The sequence below is a fragment of the Saccostrea cucullata genome, unplaced genomic scaffold (assembly GCF_032062105.1).
Source record: "Saccostrea cucullata isolate Sc308-1 unplaced genomic scaffold, CSIRO_AGI_Scuc_v1 ctg746, whole genome shotgun sequence".
Taxonomy (NCBI): Eukaryota; Metazoa; Mollusca; class Bivalvia; order Ostreida; family Ostreidae; genus Saccostrea; species Saccostrea cuccullata.
Genome location: NW_026938715.1, coordinates 609563 through 637500, shown reverse-complemented (window position 1 = coordinate 637500; position 27938 = coordinate 609563). Strand labels below are relative to the sequence as shown.

The following is a 27938-nucleotide window of genomic DNA, read 5'->3' as shown; positions in this document are numbered from 1 at the left end:
AATATAAGAACTGATGATATTCGTGGGATTCGAACCCTTGCAATAAAAATCGGAGGTATGACTATCATACTGGTTTGAGACTTACGCGCTAAGCACTATGCTACATGGCGCATGATGATTTCGGGCATTTAAATCATGTTTGTGATATGACCGTTGACTTGATGGACTTAAAGTATTTCTCAGAAAGATGCAAATGTTTTGTCACAAAAGTGTACGTACTTTTTAGCTCACCTGAGCCGAAGGCTCAAGTGAGCTTTTCTGATCACATTTTGTCTGTCGTCCATCCGTCTGTCTGTCTGTCCGTCCGTCTGTGTGTCTGTCTGTGTGTCTGTCTGTCCGTCTGTCTGTCCGTCTGTAAACTTTTCACATTTTCGACTTCTTCTCAAGAACCACTGGGCCAATTTTGACCAAACTTGGTACAAAGCATCCTTGGATGAAGGGGAATTTAAATTATAAAAATGAAGGGACATATCCCCTCGCAAGGGGAGATAATCAAGAAAAGACAAAAATAGGGTTGGGTCATTAAAAAATCTTCTTCTCAAGAACCACCGGGCCAGTAAAGCTGAAACTTATGTGGAAGCATCCTGGGGTAGTGTAGATTCTAAATTGTTCAAATCATGACCCCCGGGGGAAGGGCGGGGCCACAATGGGGAATCAAAGTTTTACATAGAAATATAGGAAAAATCTTTGAAAATCTTCTTCTCAAGAACCACTGGGCCAGAAAAGCTGAAACTTATGTGGAAGCATCCTGGGGTAGTGTAGATTCTAAATTGTTCACATCATGACCCCCGGGGGAAGGGCGGGGCCACAATGGGGTATCAAAGTTTTACATAGAAATATATAGGAAAAATCTTTGAAAATCTTCTTCTCAAGAACCACTGGGCCAGAAAAGCTGAAACTTATGTGGAAGCATCCTGGTATAATGTAGATTCTAAATTGTTCAAATCATGACCCCCGGGGGAAGGGCGGGGCCAGTATAGGGAATCAAAGTGTTACATAGAAATATATAGGAAAAATCTTTCAAAAATCTTCTTCTCAAGAACCACTGGGCCAGAAAAGCTGAAACTTATGTGGAAGCATCCTGGTATAATGTAGATTCTAAATTATTCAAATCATGACCACCGGGGGAAGGGCGGGGCCAGTATAGGGAATCAAAGTGTTACATAGAAATATATAGGAAAATTCTTTGAAAATCTTCTTCTCAGGAACCACTGGGCGAAAAAAGCTGAAGCATATGTGCCCATGGAAGGATCATGGGGTAGTGTAGATTTCAAAATGTCTAAATTATGATCAGTGGGGTAGGGTGGGGATGCATTATGTATAACAAGGGGGAAATCTGGTAAAGAACAGAATGGTCAAAGCTTCTCAGGTGAGGGATGTGGCCCATGGGCCTCTTGTTAATAGATATAGTGGGTCTTCGCTCCATGGTTTTGTAAACCAAAAAATGTATATTTTATTGCAAACTTTTAGGATAATTATCTTTTCAAAAAAATGGAGCGAAGACCCACTCATATTGAAAAATTTAGTAAAAGTAGGAGGATAATCAGGATATGATCGTTTTTGTTCTTTTTAGTGTGTGTAAGCTTTTTCATATGTAATACCCTCGGCGTCGGCGTCGGTGTCGGCGTCCCGGGTTAAGGTTAAGTTTTTTGGAGCAGTTTTCTTTTTAAGTACTTCTATGTCCTATATTGATTAGACATGCATGGAAGATGGTTCTAGTGTGTTTCATTGTACCAGTCAAAGTTTCAGATGCTGCAATTTTAGCAAAGGAATGACCAGGTTAATGTTTTTTGGAGCAGGTTAACATTTTTGGTGCAGTTTTTGGTGTAGGTTTCATTTCCAAGTAGCTATAAGCCCTATGTTAACCAAACTTGCATGGATGATACATCTAAGGATGCATACTACCGGGCTTGCTTCGGATGCTGAATCTGACCTTCTTTTTCCGGTTGAGTGAACAGGTTAAAGTTTTTTGGTGCAGGTTTCATTTCCAAGTATCTGTAAGTCCTATGTTGACCAAACTTGCATGGATGATACATCTAAGGATGGATACAACCAGGCTTGCTTTGGATGCTGAATCTGACCTACATTTTCCGGTTGAGTGAACAGGTTAAAGTTTTTGGTGCAGGTTTCATTTCCAAGTATCTGTAAGTCCTATGTTGACCAAACTTGCATAGATGATACATCTAAGGATGAATTTCCCTTGGATACTACCAGGCTTGCTTCGGATGCTGAATCTGACCTACATTTTCCGGTTGAGTGAACAGGTTAAAGTTTTTGGTGCAGGTTTCATTTCCAAGTAACTATAAGCCCTATGTTGACCAAACTTGCATGGATGATACATCTAAGGATGGATACTACCGGGCTTGCTTCGGATGCTGAATCTGACCTACATTTTCCATTTGAGTGAACAGGTTAAAGTGTTTGGAGCAGGTTTCATTTGCAAGTAACTTTAAGCCCTATGTTGACTAAACTTGCATGGATGATAAATCTAAGGATGCACACTACCGGGCTTCGGATGCTGAATCTGACCTACATTTTCCGGTTGAGTGAACAAGTAAAAGTTTTTGGTGCAGGTTTCATTTCCAAGTAACTATGAGTTCTTTAATGACCAATCTTGCATGGATGATATATCTTAGGATGCATACTACCAGGCTTGCTTCGGATGCTGAATCCGACCTACATTTTGTGGATGAGTGAAAATGTTAGTTTTTGATGTATGTTTCATTTCCAATTAACTATGAGCCTTATAATGTGCAAACTTGCATGGACGATACATCTTAGGATGCACACTAATGGACTTGCTTCGGATGCTGAATTCGACATATATATTTTTCAGATAATAGACCAGGTTAAAGTTATGGTTGCAGGTCTATTACCAAAAAACTTTAAGGCTTTTATAACATTGTATAAACCAAACTTGCACAAATGTTGCATCAAGAGATGAAAACTCAAATTTGCTTTAGATGCTGAATTACATTTTCATGAAGAACTACTTTAAATTTTTTATGTTGGTCTACTTCAAAGTATCAGATCAAAATTGCTTAGATATTTTCATTTTTGGAATGTACATTTTTTGTTGGTTAATTGTGTGACTTTGCCTTATTTAAAGACAACATTCGTTGAGGTGAGCTCTGTAATCTCTGATTACCTATGTTTGTTAATTGTAGAGTTTTTACATTTAGTATACTTTAATATTAGATGAAATATCAAATAGTATTTGGATATAATTGAGATTTAATTTTCCACTTCTTATCTGTCGCACTATAGGCACTTCAGCCACCTTATCCCCCCATCTTCTTGACAGAATGATGTTCATGCATGGTGATGTAAAGAACTATGCACGCTAACTCTAGATTCCTGCCTACATTTTATAACTATTTAATTCAATATTGATGACAATTTGGCCATAAAACCATTGTTTATATAATACAAAGAACAGTTCAATGGCAATTGATGTATTATTTTAATACCTGCAGTGCTAAATAGTAAAATATCCTGAATTCCAGCTCAATCTCGAAATAAAGGGGGGGGGGGGGGGATAAGATGATATTTTCCACTAAAATCGGGCTATAAATCATCACCATATTTTGAAATACTGTAGAAGCACAAATATTCATGGTGATAAAATTTTCTTGTTTTATCATCTAGAATTAAGTTTTGTGGGGATTTAATTTCATTGTTTTGAAAGTAATCCTATCAAATATATAGTCAGATAAAATTTCCTGTGGGATTTAATTTCATTGAGAATTGTTAACAACGAAATAAACGAAATTTAATCCTCCATGAATATTTGTGCTTTTACAGTAGTATTTGATATGAGTAAATGTTTCTTAAATCTTTTTTAATGTATTATGCATATAAAATTCGAAATAGTTGGAAAAATAGCATTTTTGTCGATTTTTGTCTGTAAACATATGTCCCCCTCCCCCCTGTGAAACACAAAAAGTTTGGTATGAATTTGTGAAATGACAGTCGATATTACCCGTGAAAAGGAATTTGTCATTCACGGGCGGAAAGATGTTTCAAAAATATTTTCTGTTTTTCAGTGATTGCTGTTATAATACTGAAAAACATTTTTTACCAAAATTTTAGAGTTATCTTTCGTTGTTTTCCCAAATAAGTAATGCTTTATGAAAATCCATATAAATATCAATATACCGGTAAATACTAAAAATCATTCGAATATCTTAGCTTTAGTTTTGAAAATTGACTTGGAGGTAGGCTGAAGAACAATACTATCATTCGCACTTCTTTATGGGTAAGAGTGACCCACAAAATTCAAACAGCCAGTAATTTGAAAGATTTTATAAATGAAAAAAATATACCGGTTTAAAGAACCTTTATGCAGAATTGAAGTAATTTTTGTGTGCTTTATGATATCAAAGTGCATTTAAAATTTCGAAGTTCAAATATGATTTTGAATTTTTAAAAAAATTTTAATACAGGAAATATTCTGTGTTTTGATATCAGCCTTGATTGCAGATTCCCTATTTCAGTGTCCTGACCATTACAGAACAGGATGCTAGGGAGGCCCTCTTGGGTTACGTGGCAGAACACTGCTGCTACGGTAAAGGGGCCGCAGAGGATCTCAAGTTTACAGACCTCAACCCCACTAATGCATTACATGTAAGTTACATCCCACTTCTTATGGAATGGCATATCTAGAGCTCAAGTATAATTTTTATGCCCGCCATGAATATGACTGGGGCATATAATCTTTGTCATGTCCGTCTTTCCGTTCTTCTGTCTAGCTGTCCTTCTGTCCTTCCGTCACAATTTGCGTTTAGCTTTGTTTGAAGCTCAGTTTCAGATATTTTCATCAAACTTCATATGCTGATAGATATTGATGAGAGCTATTCAACTGCATCACCATTTTTTACCTTGACCTTTCCTTTGACCTTGACCTCACTTTTCTTTGATTAATGTTTAGCTCAGTTTTAAAAATACCATTCAAGATGGTATTATCAAACTTCATATGCTGATACATACTGAAGAGAGCTATTCAACTGCATCAACATTTTTGACCCTGTCCTTTCCTTTGACCTTGACCACACTTTTCTTAAATTAATGTTTAGCTCAGTTTTAAAGATACCATTCAGTATAGTATTATCATACTTAATATGCTGATACATAATGATGAGAGCTATTCAACTGCATCATGTTTTGACCTTGACCTTTCCTTTGACCTTGACCTAACTTTTCCTAAATCAGTGTCAAACTTCATATGTTGATACATACTGATGTAAGCAATTCAAACACATCAACATTTTTCACCTTGACCTTTCATTTGACCTTGACCTCACTTTTATCAATTTGTTTTTAAGTCAAATTTAAAGAAATCTTTCAAGATTTTTTTAATCAAACTTCATATGTTGATACATATTGATGAGAGATATACAACTACATCAACATTTTTGAACTTGACCTTTGCTTTGACATTTTATTTGACCTCACATTTACTAAATTAATGTCAAACTTCATTTGCTGATACATATTGATGTAAGAAATTCAACTGTATCAACATTTTTGACCTTGACCTTTCATTTGACCTTGACCTCACTTTTATCAATGTTTAAGTCAGTTTTAAAGAAACCATTCATAATACTTTCTTCAACTTCATATGCTGATACATACTGATAAAAGCTCTTTTTAACTGCATCAACATTTTTTGACCTTGGCTTTTTTGACTTTGACCTCATTTTAAAGAAATAAGTGTCTAACTTCATGTGGTGATACAAATTTTTCATGTGCGCAATACTAGTATACCCTTGGCGGGGCATTCATGTCCTATGGATATATTTCTAGTCTTTAATAAGTCTCAATTTTAATCATGATTGCCTCTTCTTCTATTGATCAGAAAAAAAAAATTATGTGTCTTGATTGAGTTGACTTCTGTGTTTATTTTTAGTATACTCTGGAGTCCTATGGAGAAGGTAGATCCACCTGCTGGGCATATGAACCCTACTCAGGTAGGATTTTATTGGTGGTTCCTCAGATTTTCTCATTATTCTGTCTCATTTTCATAGAGGCAACAGAATTAACACAAATTTTTCCTGGAGTTTTTTCTTACCTTAAAAAGTTGAAATTTATTGTCAGCATGGAAAATGCATTGAATTTTTAGATCATATGCCATGGTTTCACGAGTACACATTGATATATTTATTATCCTTACGTGTATAATTGTTAAAAACTTCCAGGTCTGGATAATTGACATTTTTACATAAATTCACTTAATCATACAATGTAGGAGGTAAATAAATCATCCATTAAATATTGGAATTGTCCAACCAAAAAAATTGGTTTGAATAATGCATGTATTTACATATAATTAATTAATGCTATGTATTTAAAGTAACAGGGTTGAATTTAATGAGATTTTTAATCATATTTAATCTATTTTTAAATTTCCTCAGGCCAGCCAATAGATGGACCACAGAATGGGCCAGCTCCCGGGCCCTGGGACATACAGGCCTCACCCCAGACAATGTTTCAGAACTCGGAACAAACTTTTGAGGTGCCACACACTGCCTCTGTCAAAGTAAGATTTTTTGAGGAGGTTTCAGATTGATATGTTGTAAAATCATGTAATTTTACGGGGTCAAATTTTCAAGGTCTGAGGAAAAAATATTGGTTTGTGGGGACTTGATTTGTGATTGGAGAATAATAAGTAGAAAGGAAAAGGAATTTATATTTCTTGGTGGTCATAAATTTGTGGGTCTCTACATATCTCTAAACAAAATTAGACCCCCATGAAAATTAGTGATTTCACAGTATATTTTTCTTTAACTTTTAGCAAAGCAAATTTAATTTAAGCTATGTAATTGAATTTTAAAAAAAGTTATAATAACAGTCTTCTTTTGGGTAATAGACAATTTTAGCTGACAGAAAATTTGTCATTGAGAATTTCTTGAAATCTAGCTATTTATCAATTAACTCCAATTTGTTTCAATCATTTATTTAAGGTTGTGAGTAACTGTGGTAAATGTTTGATGTTTACTGTATTAAATTTTGGCAATTTCATGCTGTGGTAATTTCTTAATGTTTAATTTGGTATACATGTGTATGTATGTGTAATTTCCTGAGACACTTTTCACAAAAGTTCTTGCAATGAAGACTAAAAAAATTTCCCATTCTACAACAAACACATAAGCTGCAAAAATCTTATTTTTCTATTACATGTAGTGTTGGCAAGTATCGGAAAAAAACGAATTTTTGTAGTATACCGGTTACTCAAAGCGTTTTTCTCGGAATCTTCCGATCGAGTACCCGGTTACTCGGATGATTTATTCATATTCATATACAGTTGTATATCATTATCTCATCCTTTACTCATCGAGTATTGTGAATGCTTAAAGATACCCACGCACGCACAATCTTGAAAGAATTTTAAAACGTGTATTTATAATTAAAAATTAATTAAATCAGAAGAAAAAATATTCAGTGTTTCACGTTATTTTTCAATGGTGTTCATCACCTTTTACTTTTCGACTCCAGATATAATTATGTCATGATCGAGGAGAATAATTATTTAGAAATTTGAAGTAACAACCGTACACGATAACTCCAATTCACATAAATTACATTTTACAGGTATCGAATCGGCTGTTCTTTTAAATACTTCCAAGGTTTATGTCTTTGGCGGCATCTTGTTAAATTTTTAATAAGGTAATTATAACTCTTTCTTCAAAACTTGTATAACCTGCTGGCAATCAATGCTATCAATTAACTGCGAAAACTAATCAAAACGAATCGATCGTATTAGTGAAACTCTAGATCATTAAATCTAACGGTAAGTAAAATAGAGAAATGCGTTTGTTTACGCTTATAAACAAATTAACATTTTTTTTTTGTTATTTACTTTATAAGATGTATTTTTATCCGAGTAACCGAATAGCATTTTTACTAACCGATACTCGCATCGTTCGACGGTTAACCGGTTAACCGGGTACTCGTTGCCAACACTAATTACATGATATTAAAATTTTATTATTTCATTGACTGTAAATAATGATTTAGAAAAAAACATCTTTAGAATTATTAAATAAAACAATGTAGAATATATACTTTAAATGTATTATATTTAGCGTGTACGATATTTGGTGGAATTTGACTTTTAAATAAGTTAGCTTAGATTTGATTTAGTGGATTTCTTCATATTCTTATTTATGTGTATATGTCCAAGACATTTAGCATTGTACATGATTTAGCGGTTGCTGTGTTTCGCCAAAGCCGCTAAATAGAATACACAGCCAAATGTATACTCCTGAAGTTAATCAGAGTCTTTTCCTTTCTCTGTTATAGCCCTGTCATGACTGCAACGCTCTAGGCGTAGTCGTATGTGGTCAGTGTTATGGCCAAGGGATGGTAAGTAATAGCAGGCATTCTTTTTCTGACTCCAGATAGAATGAAGATTGTTTACAAGTAGCTGCAGATCTATAGCTCATTACTTTTTTGTGCACAATAAATACATGTATGCACTAATTTCAGTGGGTGGCACTGTAGCCGTCTGATTGTGCATCCCATTAAAGTTTTTCAAACCAGGGAGCTACAGATCTGCAGCTTCAAGAATTTTACAAAATACTGTATACAGGGAACTTTTTACCACATTTTATTATGCCTAGGGATGGGTATCGCAAAAAATTTCATATCGCGATATATCATGATTTTTTCCCAAAATATCACGATAATATCATGGTTTTTTTACAAGCAGTTTTTACAATGATTTTGAATGAATAGTCATTATTTTTCTTAAAAATATTCTACAAGAACAAAATTCACTTTTTTGAAAGTTTTATGTACGTAAAATTAATCATGTCTGGATGGTAAAATGCCATTCTTTTCACCTTTCACAACATTTTTTAGACTTTCTGGAATTGTAATTTTAACAAATATTTATGAATAATTTCTGGAATTTATGATATGTACCTAAGTACCGGTGTTGTAGAGTAGGATTTCCCCCATAGCCAGCTTCCCCCCCCCCTCCGGAAATCGTACTCCAGAGTAGGATTTCCCACCTAGGGGAAATATCACAGCAGAGCCAAATTTCCCCCTCTTTCTTTCTCAGAGTAAGATTTCCCCCCTCGTTATAGAGTCAATACAAACCACAGCCGCAATATTTTTGTGAAAAAGAAAGATAAACGACAAACTGATTTTTAAAGGTAAATGAGTGGGTTTTTTTTACTTATGTTGTAAGGCAAATCATGGAATCTCAACCAAAATATTTAGCTTTCAAATGAAATGTAAATATTCTCAAAATATAATGAAACAAACAAAAATGGATGTCTAGATTTGTATATATTTTTGGACCTATTTTGGTTGTAAATGATTACAATTATAACAAACTCTCTAAAATATTAAAAAATTGTAAACTTAATTATATGATGTTCAAATTTCCACCTTTCTGTTAACCATACTTATTACTCTATACATTTTTTTTATCATGTTAAATCTCCTTAATTAAATCCCATTTTTGTGAAACTTTTAATGAAAAGTTTAAATTTTATTTTACTTATTAAAATAGGACTTAATTAGGCCATGCAAAATTAATTCCTTGGTTCTCAGGCCTTTTTTCAAGAAATATGATGAGGGAGGGAGGCATTTTTTTTTTTTTACTTTTTATTGCCCCCAAAACATGATGAGGTAGCTTTTTACATTGTACAAAACCTCAAAAAATGATGAGGGAGGTGATTTGTTGTTTTTATTTTATTGATTTAGCAATAAAAAGGGTCAATGAGGCACCCTTGGAAGAGATGAGGGAGGGCCTGAGAACCAAGAAATTAATTTTTTTTTGCCTTAATTTGTAATTTTCAAGGTTTGTGTGTATCATCTGTTAAAGATCCTTAAATTATATTTCATTACTAGGGGGAAATTGACTCAGGGGGAAATCGCACTCTATACCTACTATACAGAGTAGGATTTCCCCTGGAAAATTGACTCTGGTGTGGGATTTCTGTAGGGGAAATCCTACTCTAGAGCCGGTTTTTCTGGAGGAAAAAACTGTCTAGAGCCAGTTTTACGGGGGAAAGTCTATTCTAAAGCCAGTTTTCCGGGGGGAAAGATTATCGGGGGAAAGTCTACTCTACAAGACCGGTATTTATGTCACCGTATCACGCAGCAAAAAATTTTGATATACCGGTATACTGATAAAATCGCACATCCCTGTAACTCGACTTACAGTACTATTAGACAAAAAAATATGATAAGTGTAATCTGAATTGTAGGTGATGTGTTCCCTTTGCCAAGGACGCGGTCATTTGTCTCGTTACCATGATGGCCATCACAGTCATGTTCGATGTCATCATTGCCATGGATGTGGGAGTATACAGTAATTTTACCCCTTTATTTAGGTTTTTTTTTTTTCTTGAAAATCTTTACGATATACAGTAAAACTTCTCTAAACTAGCTTAGAATCTGCCAGGACTTAAAGAATTTGGAGATATTTAGGGGGAAGTTTCCTGGAGCTGGTTTTCAGGAAAAAGGGGGGGGCAGTTTTGAGAAGTTTCACAGTTACTATTGTAGGTTTTTTTGAGTTTACTAGTTTTAAATTGTGTAAAAAAAAAACTACTATATACAACTACTATAAACTAGCTATGTGCCGAAACTTAAAGAGTAAGAAGGTATTTACAAGAAAAGTTTCCTGGAGATGTTTTCGGGGGGTTAGAAGATTCACAGTAGTTGTATAGGTTTTGTTTAAGTTGTAAATTGTGTAGAAAATGTACATTGAAACTTGCCTAAGCCAGGCACCACTGGCTTCCTAGAAAATGACTGGATTAGACAATATTATAATCAACTGGATTTACTAAAAGGGACTGAAAATTGACATTGTTTAATTAAGACAGATTTCAGAAAAAACAACTTTTGGATTAGACAATTTTTATTGTATATTGTGTGGTGCTTTATTCCCCAAGTGAAACAAGGTAAGTGCCTGTTGTGTCAGGTACTTGAATGCCCAATTAAAAAAAAAATGAATAAAATTCTCTTGTTGCATGTGGACATGCATAATTTTTTGTGACAAAGCAAAGCAAATCAATGGACTATGCTTTGAATGTATACAATGTCTAATCTACGATATTTGTTTTAATAAATGAAACAATGAAAAGGAAATGTTGCCCAAGGAAACATTTTACTTCAGAACTCTTTTAATATTTAATACGATGAGTGTAAATAACCCGACCCACATGAGTGAAATTTTTGCTGTTTTATTAGGTGTTCCTTTTGTTGTGGAGTTGGAATGGTGATGTGTAGAAATTGTTCTGGCTTTAGAAACTTAAAGTGTTATATCAAGCTTACAGTCAAATGGTAAGAGGACTAAAAATAGATTCATCTCTCAGAATTAAAGCTCTGTATCAAAAATATTCATCTGACAGTTACGGTCATCTGGAGATACTATATAAACAGAAGAGAAAAATAAAATTCTTCTGTTAATTTGAGCAAACCATTAATTAAAAATTTTTAAAATGCATTGGACTTTACTTAATTGGACTCTAATTTAAAGACATAGTCAGTTTCACATTATTTGCTGTATATAATTTCTGCTCTTAAATTAATCTTTGTGATCAGTATACTTAATTACTGAAGATCATTTAATTTTCGTGACACCTTACTTTCGCGAGATAGTCTTTGACTCTTTATGAGCGAAACAAAATTTTCACGAATTGTGGTGATTGCTCTATATAATCTTAAGGAAAACTATTATACGCGAGAATGAAATTTTCGCGAGCATACCGTCTCGCGTAATTACGCGAAAATAAAGTTCTCGCGAATAAAAAATGATTTACAGTATGCCTTAATTTAAATATTTTTGCTCCAATATAGGACAAACCACGTAAATGATCACATTATGGAACATGCCCCTCTCCCTGATCATCTAATAAGAAATGTGTCAGGACAGACCGCTTTTGAGGAAACTAAGGTTAAGGTATGGATACTGTAAATTACTTTTTTTATTTTGACTACTTTAAGTGGACCTGCTCAAGAAAATTTCATTCTAATCTGTCAAGAAATGTTTTTGGGAAGGGTCAGTTTAATGAAGGGTTTGAGAGACAACTCTAAAAAGAAATTCTGACTTTTTAAATCATTTGATCAAAGAAAAACTTTTTAAATCATTTGATCAAAGAAAACATTTTTTATTAGCTCACCTGAGCCGAAGACTCAAGTGAGCTTTTCTGATCACAGTTTGTCTGTAGTCCGTCTGTCCGTCCGTCTGACTAGCTGTCTGTCTGTCTGTAAACTTTTCACATTTTCGACTTCTTCTCAAGAACCGCTGGGCCAATTTCAACCAAATTTGCCACAAAGCATCCTTGGGTGAAGGGGATTTAAGTTTGTTCAAATGAAGGGCACAGGGGAGATAATTGGAAATTAATAAAAATTTGGTGGCATGTTTTAAAAATCTTCTTCTCAAGAACCACTGTGCCAGGAAAGATGAAACTTATATGGAAGCATCCTCAGGTAGTGTGGATTCAAGTTTGTTCAAATCATGACCCCTGGGGGTAGGGCGGGGCCACAATGGCCGACCAAATTTTTACATAGAAATATGTAGGAAAATTCTTTAAAAATCTTCTTCTCAAGAACCACTGTGCCAGGAAAAATGAAACTTATATGGAAGCATCCTCAGGTAGTGCAGATTCAGTTTTGTTCAAATCATGACCCCCGGGGGTAGGGCGGGGCCACAATGGCCAACCAAAGTTTTACATAAAAATATGTAGGAAAATTCTTTACTTCTCAAGAACCACTGTGCCAGGAAAAATGCAACTTATATGGAAGCATCCTCAGAAGTGCAGATTCAGATTTATTCAAATCATGACCCCCGGGGGTAGGGCGGGGCCACAATGGCCGACCAAAGTTTTACATAGAAATATATAGGAAAATTCTTTAAAAATTTTCTTCTCAAGAACCACTGTGCCAGGAAAGATGAAACTTATATGGAAGCATCCTCAGGTAGTGTAGATTCAAGTTTGTTCAAATCATGACCCCTGGGGGTAGGGGCGAGGCCAAAATGGCAGACCAAAATTTTACATAGAAATATATAGGAAAATTCTTTAAATTTTTTTTCTTAAGAATAACAAAGCCATAATTGATCATATTTATATGGAAGCATCCTCAGGTAGTGTAGATTTTGTTTGTTAACATCATGACCCCCGGGGGTAGGGGGGCCAAAAGGGTCAACCAAAGTTTTACATTGAAATATATATAGTAAAATTCTTTAAAAATCTTCTTCTTTAAGAATAACAAAGCCATAATTGATCATTTTTATATGGAAGCATCCTCAGATAGTGTAGATTTTGTTTGTTAACATCATGACCCCGGGAGGGGGGGGGGGCAAAATGGCCAACCAAAGTTTTACCTAGAAATATATAGGAAAATTCTTTAAAAATTATCTTCTTCTTAAGAAAAACAAAGCTATAATTGATCATACTTATATGGAAGCATCCTCAGGTAGTGTAGATTCAAGTCTGTTCAAATCATGACCCCCGGGGGTAGGGCGGGGCCAAATTGGCCAACCAAAGTTTTACATAGAAATATATAGGAAAATTCTTTAAAAATCTTCTCAAGATTAGCAAAGCCATGATTGGTCATAAGACTACTTTTGGATTTAAACTTTTCAATGATACTGTAGATCACTTAATTTTCGAGACACCTTATTTTCGCGAGATAGTCATTGACTCTTTATTAGCGAGACAAAATTTTCACGAATTGTGGTCATTGCTCTATATAATCTTAAGGAAATGTAAAATATGCGAGAATTAAATTTTCGCGAGCATATCGTCTTGCGTAATTACGCGAAAATAAAGTTCTCGCGAATAAAAAGTGATTTACAGTAAACCAATTTCTACTTTTTCCTAGCCACAGTGCTCAGATGAGCGATGTGGCCCATTGGCCTCTTGTTGAAAGATTTCTTTCTGTCCAAAACTTTGCTTTTTGCCAGGTTTGTGTTTGTTCACAAGTTATTACTAAATAACACAGAATGTCTATTTTACACAAGGGTTAATGCTGCACAAGTAAAGCTCCATTCTAAAGATAATGGAGCCAGGCCCTTAATTAGCCCGCAAAATATGAATGAATCATGGTGTAAATAGGAACGTAGAGAAATTTCAGACTTTCAAAAATTGTTCCGTTTAAGGTTTGGCCAATCAATCAATTCCATGAAAGAGAAATTAACGAAGCCTCGGAACGTTTGATCAGCGATCATCAGTTCCCCTCCGAACGAGTTCTGATGCAGGTATGTACAGATCAGAAGTATAATAATGAGCAAAGCGTAAAAGTGAAAATAGTACAGTAAAGCTTGTTTAGCACAAACACAGATATTGCAAATTCCCAGCTATTGTGAAGTTAATTTAGATTCATCAAATTCCTTATATTGATATATTGTACAGTGTATAAGGCTATTTAAATTTAAGTCTCTGTTTCTCAGGTCAGTTTTCTCCAAAACAGATGCGGGAGGGCGGCATTTTATTTATCATTTTATTGGCAATAAAGTAGATGAGGGAGGTATTTTATTACGCAGTACAGTTAAGGTGCGCATTGGAAATATCGGCTAAATTTTGTATTTGAAAATGGTATTCGTAATCGGGATGGTGATTATTTTTAGTACATCATTTATATCGGATAATTGTAATTATGATTAAAAACTAAATATCAAGGACGATTATATTTTATATTTAGACTAGTCACGTGATGCGGCAGTCATGTGATTTTAGCACATTGACTTGAAGTATTGATGTTACATATAAATATCACTAGTGCAAGGGCATAACCAAGTTAAATTTCCAAGTTTAGTATATAAATATTTTCAAAACGCATTGTAGTTTCTAAAAAGTGCTGCGATCCTGTCTAAATTCTGCAATTTCATTGTTAAAATTATACTTGTATGACCGAATGCTGTATTTTTTGCTGGTCAGCGGCATGAAATATTGAATATGTAATTAAACTGTTTTTAAGATTTCATCAGGATCGCAGCACTTTTCAGATACCTTAATAGTTCTAAAGTTGAAATGGAAAAGCTTACTTTGATCCATTGAGTGTATGCCCTTGCACTAGATCGATTTATTAAGACTCCCCACATTACCCTCCGATGTACTGGCATACAAATATACGGCAGTGTCAATTAAATACATAATGTACAGAAAATATATTAATAAAATAGTGAAGAAGACATTAAATTCAAGTTTTTTGCCCATACAATATCTGTAAATAATATTTTATTTAATTAGAGAATACATATTTTGTTGAGAAAATATTACTTGATCTGTCTCTCACTGCATACAAATTACGTCACTTTGTAAGAAATGACGTCATATTGACAAGTGTATTTCGATCAGTGACTTGTTTATAACCTGTTTATAATGTGGGATTTAACTAACGACAAAACAACACGCTGTAGTAAGTTTTTATGTAGTTTGATGATTTCTTACTGGTTAAATTAGCAGATAAATTAATTTTGTGGTATTTTAAAGAAATGTTGTATGACGTATATTGTGTATGATGTCATAGTCAAGTTTTCCCGTACAAATTAGGCTCCGCCTCCTTTTTGTAACCTTAACTGTGCTGCGTAATTTGAATTTTCTTTAAAATAAAGATAATTTTTTTTATTCACAGGTATACTTTCCATTTCTGTTCAAAGGGTTTGCTTTACGCATTGCTTATCAGTGTGTGAACATTGTAGGCAATGTCTTCGAAAGTATTCTCAAAGGAAGTAGTCAAAATCTCTTTGCAAATGGCTACCAGAAGTGATATCTGGATACTAAACTATGAAAAAATGAGGATGGATCTTTTTTTTGCGCATTGATCCCCGCAATACCAACTTTTTATTTTATCAAAAATACAATAAAATTAGCAATGCGGCTACCTCAAAATGGATGCCTGGGCCTGAGAACCAGAATTTCAATTTTAGGTAGCTTAATGTATTACGGATATAGTGAAATTAATTCACAGGTCCCAATGACTTTGTTTTAACCGAGTTTTACTGTAATATGATTATTTTTATATACAATTAATATGTTTGTGAACATTGAAAATACAATGCAATATTCAACTTTCAAGTATGGTTGCAGTGATTTATCTGGTTTTAGGAAGTTCTTTTAAAATGACTTTATGCAAAAATAAAGTAAAATGCAAATATCTTTGAATTCCTTCCTTTGTAAAAGCACTGATCTTTCCTCAACTATTTTTTTTTTATATAAAAATGTCCACCTTCTTATTTCAGAGACACAAAGTAAGGATAGTTCCCGTGACGCAGTGTATGTACAAATGGAAGAATACAGAATCGGACTTCATTGTTTACGGATTTGAACAGCACTGTTACGCACCCAACTACCCCCAGACCTGCTGCTGTGGATGTTCTATTCTGTAACCGGTCTCTCGGCAATCAGACCAGGGGCAGATTATATTCCATTATATTCTAGAATGTTTTTTTTACTTGTTTTAAGTTGTAGAGGACGTATTTTATCAGGGCTCCTGAAGCATTTTTGTGACAGATTTTCTTTCCATTTCTCTGCACAAGAAAAATGTAACCATCGTGTGGAGACAATTTGATTTAAGTCGTATTATTTGATCCACTTCAGAAAAATACTTATTTTGACAAGTGAGTTACCTGAGTGGATTAAAAGACACAATTTTTATCAGATTGGATGTAGATATAGGTTGTTATCAGAGGAAAAGCTGAAATATTATATTCAGGTTACAACAAAAATCTATGTTCCTCTAGCTCATATCTTTTAAATGTTTTATTTTATGGTTGTGAATTCAAGTGCAATATTATACAATTATTGCTGTTTTTTGAGGTCAATACAATGATTTAGCCACCTGAGGAGTACAATATTCACTGAGCCCGAAGGAATAACCTGTTGTTTTAATCTATTTTTTTAGACATTATTTGAAATTACATTGGTGCTTTTAACATATCCAGTAATGTGGAAAAAAAGTAGTTATAACTCATGTAGTTTTCCATTTTAAGGAATTAATATTTAGAATTTCAAAAATGTGTTAAATGTACAACCTGGAGACCCGCGCAAACAAGAAATACATGTATCATCCTATTTTAAAGAAAATGTTGACATGTATATATCTACATATATTCATTATACTACAATACCAACCACTGTGAATTTAAGGACTTCTGATATAAATTTTATATATTTACATTGCTTATAACTATGTACAAGGATCGCAACATTTAGTTTTGATTATGAGGTCTGTTTATACATTACTTACATGTACTCATGTATCTATGTATTGTTAAAGCATGAAAGGTTGTTATATTGTTGTATTAATTTTTCTGTATAAGAAAAAAGCAATTTGAGTATTCTTTTAAATCCTGTAGCATTTATATTTCAGAGTCATTCTTTTCTCTCTTTAATACAAGAGCAGTCATTTCTTTACAGCACTAGTGGCAACTAGGTACATGTATAATATGATTTTGTGAACGTCTAAGAAGTTGCTAATTTGACATTCTTAGTCTCTGTGTTGCCACAATATCTATTCAAAGTAGATGTCTTTTACTTAATGTACCATTACAACTAAGACACGATCATTGCTACCAAATTGTGTGTGATAAATGTCTTGTTTTGGCCCATAATAAAGAACAAAGTTCGAGAAAGTTGTTTAAATAGCCTTTATATTTTGTTTATTATTGACTGTGCTTGTTTATACTTTTAATTTTTATATTTCTTGAAACTATTCATGACTATTAAAACTATATAATATCAATGTTTTAGTATTTGTCAAAAAAGATTAAAATTACCTGCCAGTTACCTGCTTAAGTTGGAGGGGTGCACGTGGGGTTGGGGAATGGATTTTGTTTGTCATTCCCATGGCCAATTCTGTTTCTTGAGAACAAGAGACACTTTACTTACACATGACAGTCCCTTTGCGATTAGATGTTATAGGACCATGCACACTTCAGATGACATCTTATAACAAGAGGCCAATGGGCCACATCACTCACCTGAGTACATGGGCTAGTTAAAAAAACACAAATCAGCTCAGTATTGAAAAGTTTACTTGTTGGGGGAGGGGGGATTTGAATTTTCTATTACTTGAGAATGTCACTATATCAACTAGAGGTACTGCGAGCAATAAGCTCACTAAATGATACCCCCCACCTCCAATTGGGAGTGTCTGTTTTATGTTGTGGAAACCCATAATATGTGTCCGATCGAAAAATAAAATAGGAGGTGCACAATGGCAATATGTAATAATTAGATTCTGTGAATGTTTCATGAAATTTCATTCAATGGTATGGGAAGAATTGCAGATAAGAGATGGGTACCCCAAAGTGTAACAGGCAGACGGATGTACAGGTAGATGGACATACCGATTACTATATACCCTCCCGCTTTTTCTAGCGGGGGTTATAATAAAGCATATATGTATAATTTTGCCATACTTGAAAAGAAGACTTTTGATCTCCCGTTGTGACCCCCCCCCCCCCCCCCCCCATTCAGGAATTATCTTGACATTATTTGAATAAATTTGAATCTTCACTACGTGCAGATTCTTACATGTCAATATGACTAAACAAAGCTTTTCTGTTCTGGAGAAGATTTTTTTTCCTATAATTATATTCTTATGCAAATCTTTGATCCCTAATTGTGGCCACATCCTATTTTGAACAAACCTGAATCTAAACCACCTGAGGATATATACTTCCATAAGTTCCATATAAAAATATTACTAATTATGGATTTGGTAGGTTTTTTTTCAGATATTTTAGTATAAATTCATCCCACATTGTGTCCCCGCTCTACCCCCAAGAATTCGGATTTGAACAATCTTGAAACTACACTACCTGAGGATGCTTCCATATAAATATAACCAAGCTTGCCATGGCTTTGCTGTTCTTGAGAATAAGATTTTAAAAGATTTTTCCTATATATTTCTATGTAAAGAATTTCAAGACCCCTGGGTCAGGGGTACCGGGGGGGGGGGGGGAGGGGGGGGGGGGGGGGGGGGGGGGGGGCTCTTCTTGAAGAATTAATTGTTTGAAATCTGCTCCTTGGTATTAATCAAACAATTTTGATAAGCAAGGATGCCTTTTCCAAAATAGTGAAATGTGTGGACCAAGGGTCAGGGGTTTATGTGTGGTAGTGGCGCTACTGATTATTGCTGAATATTACTGATTAGTCGAAATGCATTTTTTTGTTCCCCTACTTTGTCTATGGGTATTAAGTAACCAAAATAAGCATGAAAAGTGTATAGCTATGATAAGTAATGGTGCCTCTTTCAAAACTGTGAATGCCATGACGTGTAGTTTAAAACATGAACCAAATTCAATCGTTGGAAAGTTGTTGCATGATGCTCAGGTGACCTATAAGGCCTATGGGCCTCTTGTTTTTTAAGATGTCACCCAAGGTACGCAGGGTCCCCACGTCTTATACCAATAGGACACCTTATTATCTCAAATTCTCTTCTGGTCTCTAACCAATACAGCTTATAATGAATGATTTCTTTTTGGTAATAAACAAGTCAACCATGTGTTTACAGTTACAAATATCAAAGTTGCTTTTTCCAGAATTGTAAAATTCATGACCCTAGGGTCAGGGTTTCCGTAGTCAGATGGGACTCTCTAGTCAAAAGTGCATCGTTTCTTTGAAAATGTTTTCTCTTCTCCCGGGTATAAAGCAAAATATTTTACCTCATGTCCTTGCGTATGATCTACTTTTTTTTTTTAAAATTTGCAAATCGTCATATTTCCTGGATGGATTGTTTCAGGGTTTTTCCTTTGACAAGACCTTTTATTTTGGTATCAACATTTTTGAACTCTTGTACTTGGGATTCTTCCGTTTAAAACTGTTTTTCTCACGCTGGTTTGAATTGGCGATGACATTCCATCTTGAAAGATTACTACACTACAGATTACTGTACCGGAATGTTTTACGTATTCAACTTTTCCCGGTCTATTTTACATTTATACTAAAGTGTCCCACAACTTTGAGTATGTTTTTTTTTTTGTAAATAGAAAACAGATTGGGTGCGTTCACAGTTCTGCCGTTGGTAGACAAAAGTTGCCGTTGGTAAAATTAATTACCATTGGCATGCCACTGGTACCAATGTTTTTTGCCAAAACATGTATATTTTTGCTCCTGTTTGTCTAGAGTGTGGTTTTGTGTTGGTAAATGAATCACAGCTAGTTATCAACATTTCAACAAGTTATAAATGGTATCCACAAAATGTGACAATATATAATACATTTAATTGCAGCATCCTTTTTACAAAATAAAATCACATAAAAATCATATCAAACACTTATATTCATGATTTTGAAGTATGATTTAACATTTATTAAATTTTTATATAAAACTGTAGATTTATGGCAACTAAAGAAAAGTGATCCCTGTGGTTTGTTTGTGAATAGGATATGCTATGATTTTCTTCATTCTGGCATGTGCTAATAACTTAGAAGACAAAGAAATCTGTAATTTCCTTCCAATAGCAAAGAATGTCTAAAAAAAATACCCATTGGTAACATTGGTAAAATTGTTAATTTATGCCATTACTGACAGGGTTTATAAAACTGGTACCAAAGATCAAAATATATTGTTAAAAACCTTGTATATTGAAAGTTTTCAATCTCACAACACTAAGCACCCATTGTTGTTTCAGTAATCCTCTTATTTTTTACATTTCAGAGAACTTTACGGAATGAGGAATAACCAATTTTCAGCATGTGCTTTAAAACACCGTAAAACATGCTATAAGTTATGCTCTTGTTTGGTACTATGATGTACTTTTGCTGATTCGTAGATGAATCACAGACTTTCAAATTTCAAGTTATAAATGGTAGACACAAAATGTGATAACATAAATTCATATAATTGCAGCATACGATAATAAAGACAATTGAATTGTATGGAGCGCCGGGACGCCGGGTCTTTTATGAGGATTAAACATTTATACGATGTATATATACGGTATATGATGACCGTCAAGCGAAAACCACCCTTAAGTCAAAATTTTGACATTTTGAGTTGTTTAGTGATCATGATAGACAATTTTCTTCTCTTTCAAATGATATATAACATGTCGTTGTTCAAAGAATAAATATTGGTGATTTTTTTAAAATAAAAAATACATATCCTTTGTCATGACGCTGTGTTTTATCAGACAACGTCAATTATTTTCTTCTCACAATTCCATGGTTGTGCTGTAAAAACTGCACAAGATAAATCACCTCGGACAACGAATGACATTGTACGTATAAAAGATTTTTATTTAATTAATTTTTTATTGTTCCTTTTTATGATCGATAATTTTAACATTTTAGAAGAAAAATCAAATTTTTTTTAATTAACTCCCTCCCCCAGTCCCCTTAGAAAGGAGACAGGAGAGCACGAGATGTTTTGTATCTTTTTAGCTCACCTGAGCCGAAGGCTCAAGTGAGCTTTTCTGATCAAAATTTGTCCGTTGTCTGTCGTTGTCGTTGTAGTCGTTGTTGTCGTTGGCGTTGTCGTCGTCGTAAACTTTTCACATTTTCATCTTCTTCTCAAGAACCACTGGGCCAATTTCGACTAAACTTGCCACAAAGTATCCTTGGGTAAAGGGGATTCAAGTTTGTTCAAATGAAGGGCCACGCCCTTTTCCAAGGGGAGATAATCATAAATTTGAGAAAAATTAATGGCATTTTAAAAAAAAAAATCTTCTTCTCAAGAACCACTGGGCAAGGAAAGATGAAACTTATGTGGAACCATCCTTGGGTAGGGTAGATTCAAGTTTGTTCAAATCATGACCCCCGGAGGTAGGGTTAAATTCAAAATGGCCGACAAAGTTTAACATAGGAGTATATAGGAAAAATCTTTATATATCTTCTTCTCAAGAACCACTGGGCCAGGAAAGATGAAACTTGTGGAACCATCCTTGGGTAGTGTAGATTTTTGTTCAAATCATGACCCCCGGGGGTAGGGTGGGGCCAAAATGGCCGACAAAGTTTTACATAGGAATATATAGGAAAAATCTTTATAAATCTTCTTCTCAAGAACCACTGGGCCAGGAAAGATGAAACTCATGTGGAACCATCCTTGGGTAGTGCAGATTCAAGTTTGTACAAATCATGACCCCCGGGGGTAGGGTGGGGCCAAAATGGCCGATCAAAGTTTAACATAGGAGTATATAGGAAAACCCTTTACAAATCTTCTTCTCAAGAACCACTGGGCTGGAAAGATGAAACTCAGGTGAAATTATCCTCAGGTAGTGTAGATTCAAATTTGCTCAAATTATGACCCCCGGGGGTAGGGTGGGGCCAAAATGGTGAAAAGTTTTACATAGGAATATATATGGAAAACTTTTAAAATCTTCTTTTCAAGTACTTTAAAGCCATGATTAGAGATATTTATATGGAATCATCCTCGGGTAGTGTAGATTCTAGTTTGTTCAAATTATGACCCCTGGGGACACAATGGGGGATCAAAGTTTTACCTTATTTAAAAATATATTTTAAAAGTCTTCTTATCAAGAATAGCAAAGCCATGATTTTTTTTATATTGAAGCATTCTTAGGAAGTGTAGAATTAAATCTGTTCAAATCATAACCCCAAAGGGTAGGTTGGGGCCACTATTGTGGAACAAATAAAGGAAAAAATCCCAAGAACAGAAAAGCTATGTTTAGTCATATTTGCGTGTAAGCATCCTCCTGTATTGAAGATTTAAATTTGTTCAAATCATGGCCCTTTAGGATAGGGAGGGAAACAATGGGGAATCAAATTCAAATTGTTACGCAATAATATATACCGGTAGGAACAAAATGTTTAAAAAAGAAATCTTTTTATCAATAAGAGCAAAGTCATATGCTGTATTGATATGAAAAATTCTCAAATTTTATTAAAATTGAAGCCCCCCCCCCCCCCCCCTTCACCTCAGTAAACTTTCAGTTCTGATCTGATGATGTGTTATCTCCTAGTCGATGTGCTCAGGTGAGCGATGTGGCCCCTGGGCCTCTTATTTAAAATCATTTTCGTCAGTTTATTTTTCTTTTGGGGGGAGAGTGTTTATTGTGCCTTTAATGTCCTTTATCTGATTATATGGTCTACACTCGTAAAATATCGACGGAAAACTCATATTCATCTAAATACTAGAGACTTTTATGCCCCCCCCCCCAAATATACAGTTAAGATTAGATTTATGGAAAGCCGGGACTGTCTTATATGATGATTAAACATTATATGCAGTGTTTCCTTCATTATATGCGGTACTATTTTAATTATATGAAGTAGTTTTTACATTATATCGTGTGCAACTTCCATTATACACAGTACTTCTGTCATTATATTATGTACCTTTATCATTATATGAAGTGCTTTAAGTTATATTTACAGTACTTTCTTTCGTTTGTAAGGAATTTATTGTACAGAGAGGCGTGGCAGTCGAGTCGCGCAGCGCAACGCCTCTCTCCTTACAAATGAAAGAAAGTGTCTGTAAATGTCTTGTGTCATTGTCATTTGCATAGTCACTCCCTCGACATCAAACTGCACGCGACATTACGTCACAGGCCTGAGTCCAACGTAGACGGTTCAAACAAATCAGAAAGTACGAAGGAGATATGTGAGATGGTTGCATTGGAAAGTCAAGTGATGTTAAACGAGTGTGCAGTTGTATATGATGGATTGATTTAAGCAGAGGGAATATTTCAAAAAAACATAAGCATGAAATGGTACTAGAAACCTGGATCCGTCTGCAAAATGATCCGCTTTATTACTGTTACAACGGATATGGTTGCATGTCCGGAGGCGGAGGAAATTTGAATGGAGTACCGTAGGCTAGCCACAGGTGTCAAAATTATGGAATGCATTGTGAAAAAGTCCGAATGCATACTTGTTTATTATACGAACATGTATCAGTGTGCAGTCATATATGGTATATATCATTTCGATAAAAAAAAATTGCTTTCAATTGATTTGCTCTACTCACTATCACCCTCTCCACACTCTTACTCCCCACTGTCTTTCCCCACTCTTACTCTCTCTACACCCTCTCTCCCCACTCTCACTCTTTCTCTCCCCACTCTCACTCCCCTTTCTCCACACTCTCTCCCCACTCTCACTCCCTCTCTCACTCCCCTTTCTTCACACTCTCTCTCCCCACTCTCACCCAATCTCACTCCCTACTCTCACTCCCTCTCCCCACTCTCACTCCCTCTCTCCCCACTCACACTCTCTCCCCACTCACCCACTCTCTCTCTCTTCCTCTCCCCACTCTCACTCTCTCTCTCCCCACTCTCACTCCCTCTCTCCCTACTCTCACTCCCTCTCTCCCCCCCCTTTCTCCACACCCTCTCCCCACTCTCACTCCCTACTATCACTCCCTCTCCCTCTCTCCCCACTCTCATTCCCTCTCTCCTCAATCCCTTTCTCTCCCACTCTCACTCACCTCTCTTCCCACTCCCTCTCTCCTGACTGTCACTCCCCCTCTCTCTTTCCCCACTCTTACTCCATCTTTCCCCCACTCTGTCTGGGGAGAATGGGAAAAGATAGAATAAGATTGGGGAGAGATTGTGGGAATGGAGAGAGAGGATCTACTCTCACCTCCACTCTCTCTACTCTCACCCTCTCTCTCTCTCTCAAAGACAGCAAGAGAGATCGTAGGAGGCTAATGGTGATTAGGGGAGAAATAGGAGAGTAGGCAGAAGTTGTTTAGATAGAATGGGAGGTTAGTAGCCGCCCACTCTCACCCTCTTTTCTCTCCCTCACTATCTCTCCGTCTCACTCCTCCTCCCCTCCCATTGTGTCTTCCTTTCTGTCTTACCACATTCTCACTCTCTCTTTCTTTTTTTGATTTTTGTCTTTCTGACTCAGTTTCTTCTAAAATGAAATTCCTGAAATAAACTATTTATTTGCATTATACATCGATTTTTCATAATTGTTTACAATTAAAAATAATAGAAATAATTCTTTTTCCAAAATCAAGAGAACATTCTTTCGTTGCTGTAAAATAAATTATAAAATGTCTATTCTTGATCTTTTTATTTTAAGTAAACTTATCAGAATTGACCATTTGTGCGAAAAAAATTATGTCATTTAATTTTACAAGGGCGATAACTTAAGACAAGAATTTATAGAGAAGAAAATATTCTTCATTTCATTTTATATATATTTCGGGATTTACATTCACCATCTTTATCCCTTGTTTGCAATCAGTTTATTTGAATTCTATATTTTAAATATGTTTTTTCTGCTCATGCAGACATTGTGATGTTGCGTTGTTACTAGCCAAATGCACTTGCATCTTGACTCCCTCGTTGTTCTACGCTGAGACCAGTATTTTATATTTTTGCTTTGAATTGAATTGTTCGTTTGGTATTTTATTCAAATGTGTACTGTTTGTAAAACTACAAATAATTTTTATCTGTTACATGGTTCTACTCTTCTAACCATAGATTTTAACTTTACAGCTTTTGAGAGGTTAACTGTTAGCCCTTCAGCGTATGAGTAAATGATCACCTATAATTACGGTTTCTGGCCATGCATGCCTCTGGGAAAATACAAATCATTCAGTGTAGCAGTAGAATAATACATTAAAAAAGGAAATTCGACAAAATTCCTTGAAAAAAAAAACATGGCCGTAGGAATCGGAGGGGACGGTGTCCGGGGGAAGGGCGGGACCCTCCTCAATAATTTTCCCGATGTATAGAATACTTTAATAGAAAACTAAGCTACATTTTTTTAAATTACTTTGAAAAGGTTTTGTTAAACAGGATTGCATTTTACAGAAATCAGACTGGACAATGTGCTTATGTAAAAAACATTTTGTCGAATTATCCATAAATGCATTGCACTCTTGAAGGTGTATATCTAGGATCCTGTTTTTTTTATATATGCACGAAATGAGCAAAGTTTAATACTTGTTAATTCATCCAAAATTCTCCCAAACTCAACCTAAATAATTCAAGTTTTACCTCACGCACCCAGTTTATACTTGTAATTGTTCCCGACCGATTCTCTGCATCATGTCGCGAGTATAAAAAAAAGATTCATTTTTTAGATGTTTATTTCTGTCCGGAAAAGCCGTAATGGTGGTCTCATTGTTTTAGTTCTAAGTATTTTGTAAAGCGTGCTTCCCATGTTGGTTACATGTACATGTATATATTTAAATCAATTTCATTATATTTTGTATTAAACCCAATCAAAAAAATTACTTTTTTATTTTGTTTGATGAGATATTGTGTTATTACATTTTGCGTTGTAAAATAAAATAAAATAACGCAAAATGTGACAACCATAAAAAGCACAGTATTACATTTTGTGCTGATCTCAACGCAAAATGTAATAACGAAAAATGTAATAATCTAAACTCTTGTTATTACATTTTGTGTTATTGCATTTTGCGTTGTAACACCGCTGTCAGCTCTTTGATACATATGTTGGCGGCGTTTTATCGTATGGTAGTGAAATCTGGGGTTTTCATAAATCTCCAGAAAATGAAAGACTGCATTTGTCCTTTTGTAAAATCACCCTCGGTGTTAAGGTCATATAAATGCATGCACTTATATGATTTATAGAGAACTGGGGCGATATCCACTTATTATACATGTACAAAGAAAACTTAAAATCATTAAAAAAAAAAACAAAAAAACTGCATTTCAAAATCTTCATACGAATACTCGCGACATGAGAATCGGTCGGGAACAATTACAAGTATAAACTGGGTGCGTGACGTAAAACTTGAATTATTTAGGTTAGGTCCGGGAGAATTTTGGATGAATCAACAAGTATTAAACTTTGCTCATTTCGTGCATATATATATAAAAACGGAATCCCAGATATACACTTCCTAGAGTGCAATGCATTTATGGATAATTCGACAAAATGTTTTTTACATAAGCACATTGTCCAATCTGATTTCTGTAAAATGCAACCCTATTTAACAAAACCTTGTCAAAGTAATTTAAAACAGCATATTTCCTGCATCAGACTTGAATTTCGTCGCGCTATCTTATAAAATTCTTTTTTAGGGCCGTAAGAAGCAATTTCAGTTTGGGGGGAAGGAGGGGGTTTTCAGTTAGGGTACTATTAACTACGAAAAATTCCTTGACAAGCAAAAAAAAAAAAGGTTATTAAACGTATTTATTGAGGGGACACAGACATAATGTAGCTTAGTTTTCAATAGTATTCTATACATAAATTATTGGGGAGGGTCCCGCCCCTCCCCTGGACCCCGTCCCCTCCCGATTCCTATGGCCATGTTTTTTAAGGAATTTTGTCGAATTCCTTTTTTTAATGTATGTTTCTACTGCTACATTGAATGATTTGTATTTTCCCAGAGGCATGCATGGTCAGAACCCGTAATTATAGGTGAGCATTCACTCATACACTGAAGGCCTAACGGACCTCTCAAAACCTGTAAAGTTAAAACCTATGCTTAGAAGAGTAGAACCATGTAACAAATAAAGATTATTTGTAGTTTTACAAACAGTACATATTTGAATAAAATACCAAACGAACAATTCAATTCAAAGAATATAAAATACTGGTTTCAGCGTAGAACAACGAGGGAGTCAAGATGCAAGTGCATTTTGGCTAGTAACAACGCAACCTCACAATGTAGTATGAGCAGAAAAGAAATATTTAAAATATAGAATTCAAATAAACTGATTGCAAACAAGGGATAAAGATAGTGAATGTAAATCCCGAAATGCATATGAAGTAACATGAAGAATATTTTGGTAGACCGTCTCTGTAAATTTTTGTCTTAAGTTATCGCCCTTGTAAAATTAAATGACATAATGTTTTTGGCACAAATAGTCAATTCTGATAAATTTACTTAAAATAAAAAGATCAAGAATAGAAATTTTATAATTTATTTTACAACAACGAAAGAATGTTCTCTTTATTATGGAAAAAGAATTATTTCCATTATTTTTAATTGTAAACAATTATGAAAAATCGATGTATAATGCATATAAATAGTTTATTTCAAACCAGTTAGAAGTAACTGAGGCAGAAAGACAAAACCAAA

At 34.7% G+C, this 27938-nt stretch overlaps 1 protein-coding gene across 1 annotated transcript in view; it reads left to right on the top strand.

The window, feature by feature from the left end:
- The window catches only part of LOC134251048 (protein SSUH2 homolog), a gene marked incomplete at its 5' end in the record, with an annotated part of 21762 nt that extends 4063 nt beyond the window's left edge, over positions 1 to 17699 (top strand). Inside the window, 9 exons of the mRNA XM_062733413.1 lie at positions 4497 to 4626; positions 5909 to 5969; positions 6414 to 6538; positions 8302 to 8364; positions 10221 to 10324; positions 11206 to 11298; positions 11815 to 11917; positions 14120 to 14218; positions 16202 to 17699. Coding sequence (XP_062589397.1) covers positions 4497 to 4626; positions 5909 to 5969; positions 6414 to 6538; positions 8302 to 8364; positions 10221 to 10324; positions 11206 to 11298; positions 11815 to 11917; positions 14120 to 14218; positions 16202 to 16348 — 925 coding nt within the window. The remainder of the gene's footprint in view (positions 1 to 4496; positions 4627 to 5908; positions 5970 to 6413; positions 6539 to 8301; positions 8365 to 10220; positions 10325 to 11205; positions 11299 to 11814; positions 11918 to 14119; positions 14219 to 16201) is intronic.
- Positions 17700 to 27938: the final 10239 nt, after the last annotated feature.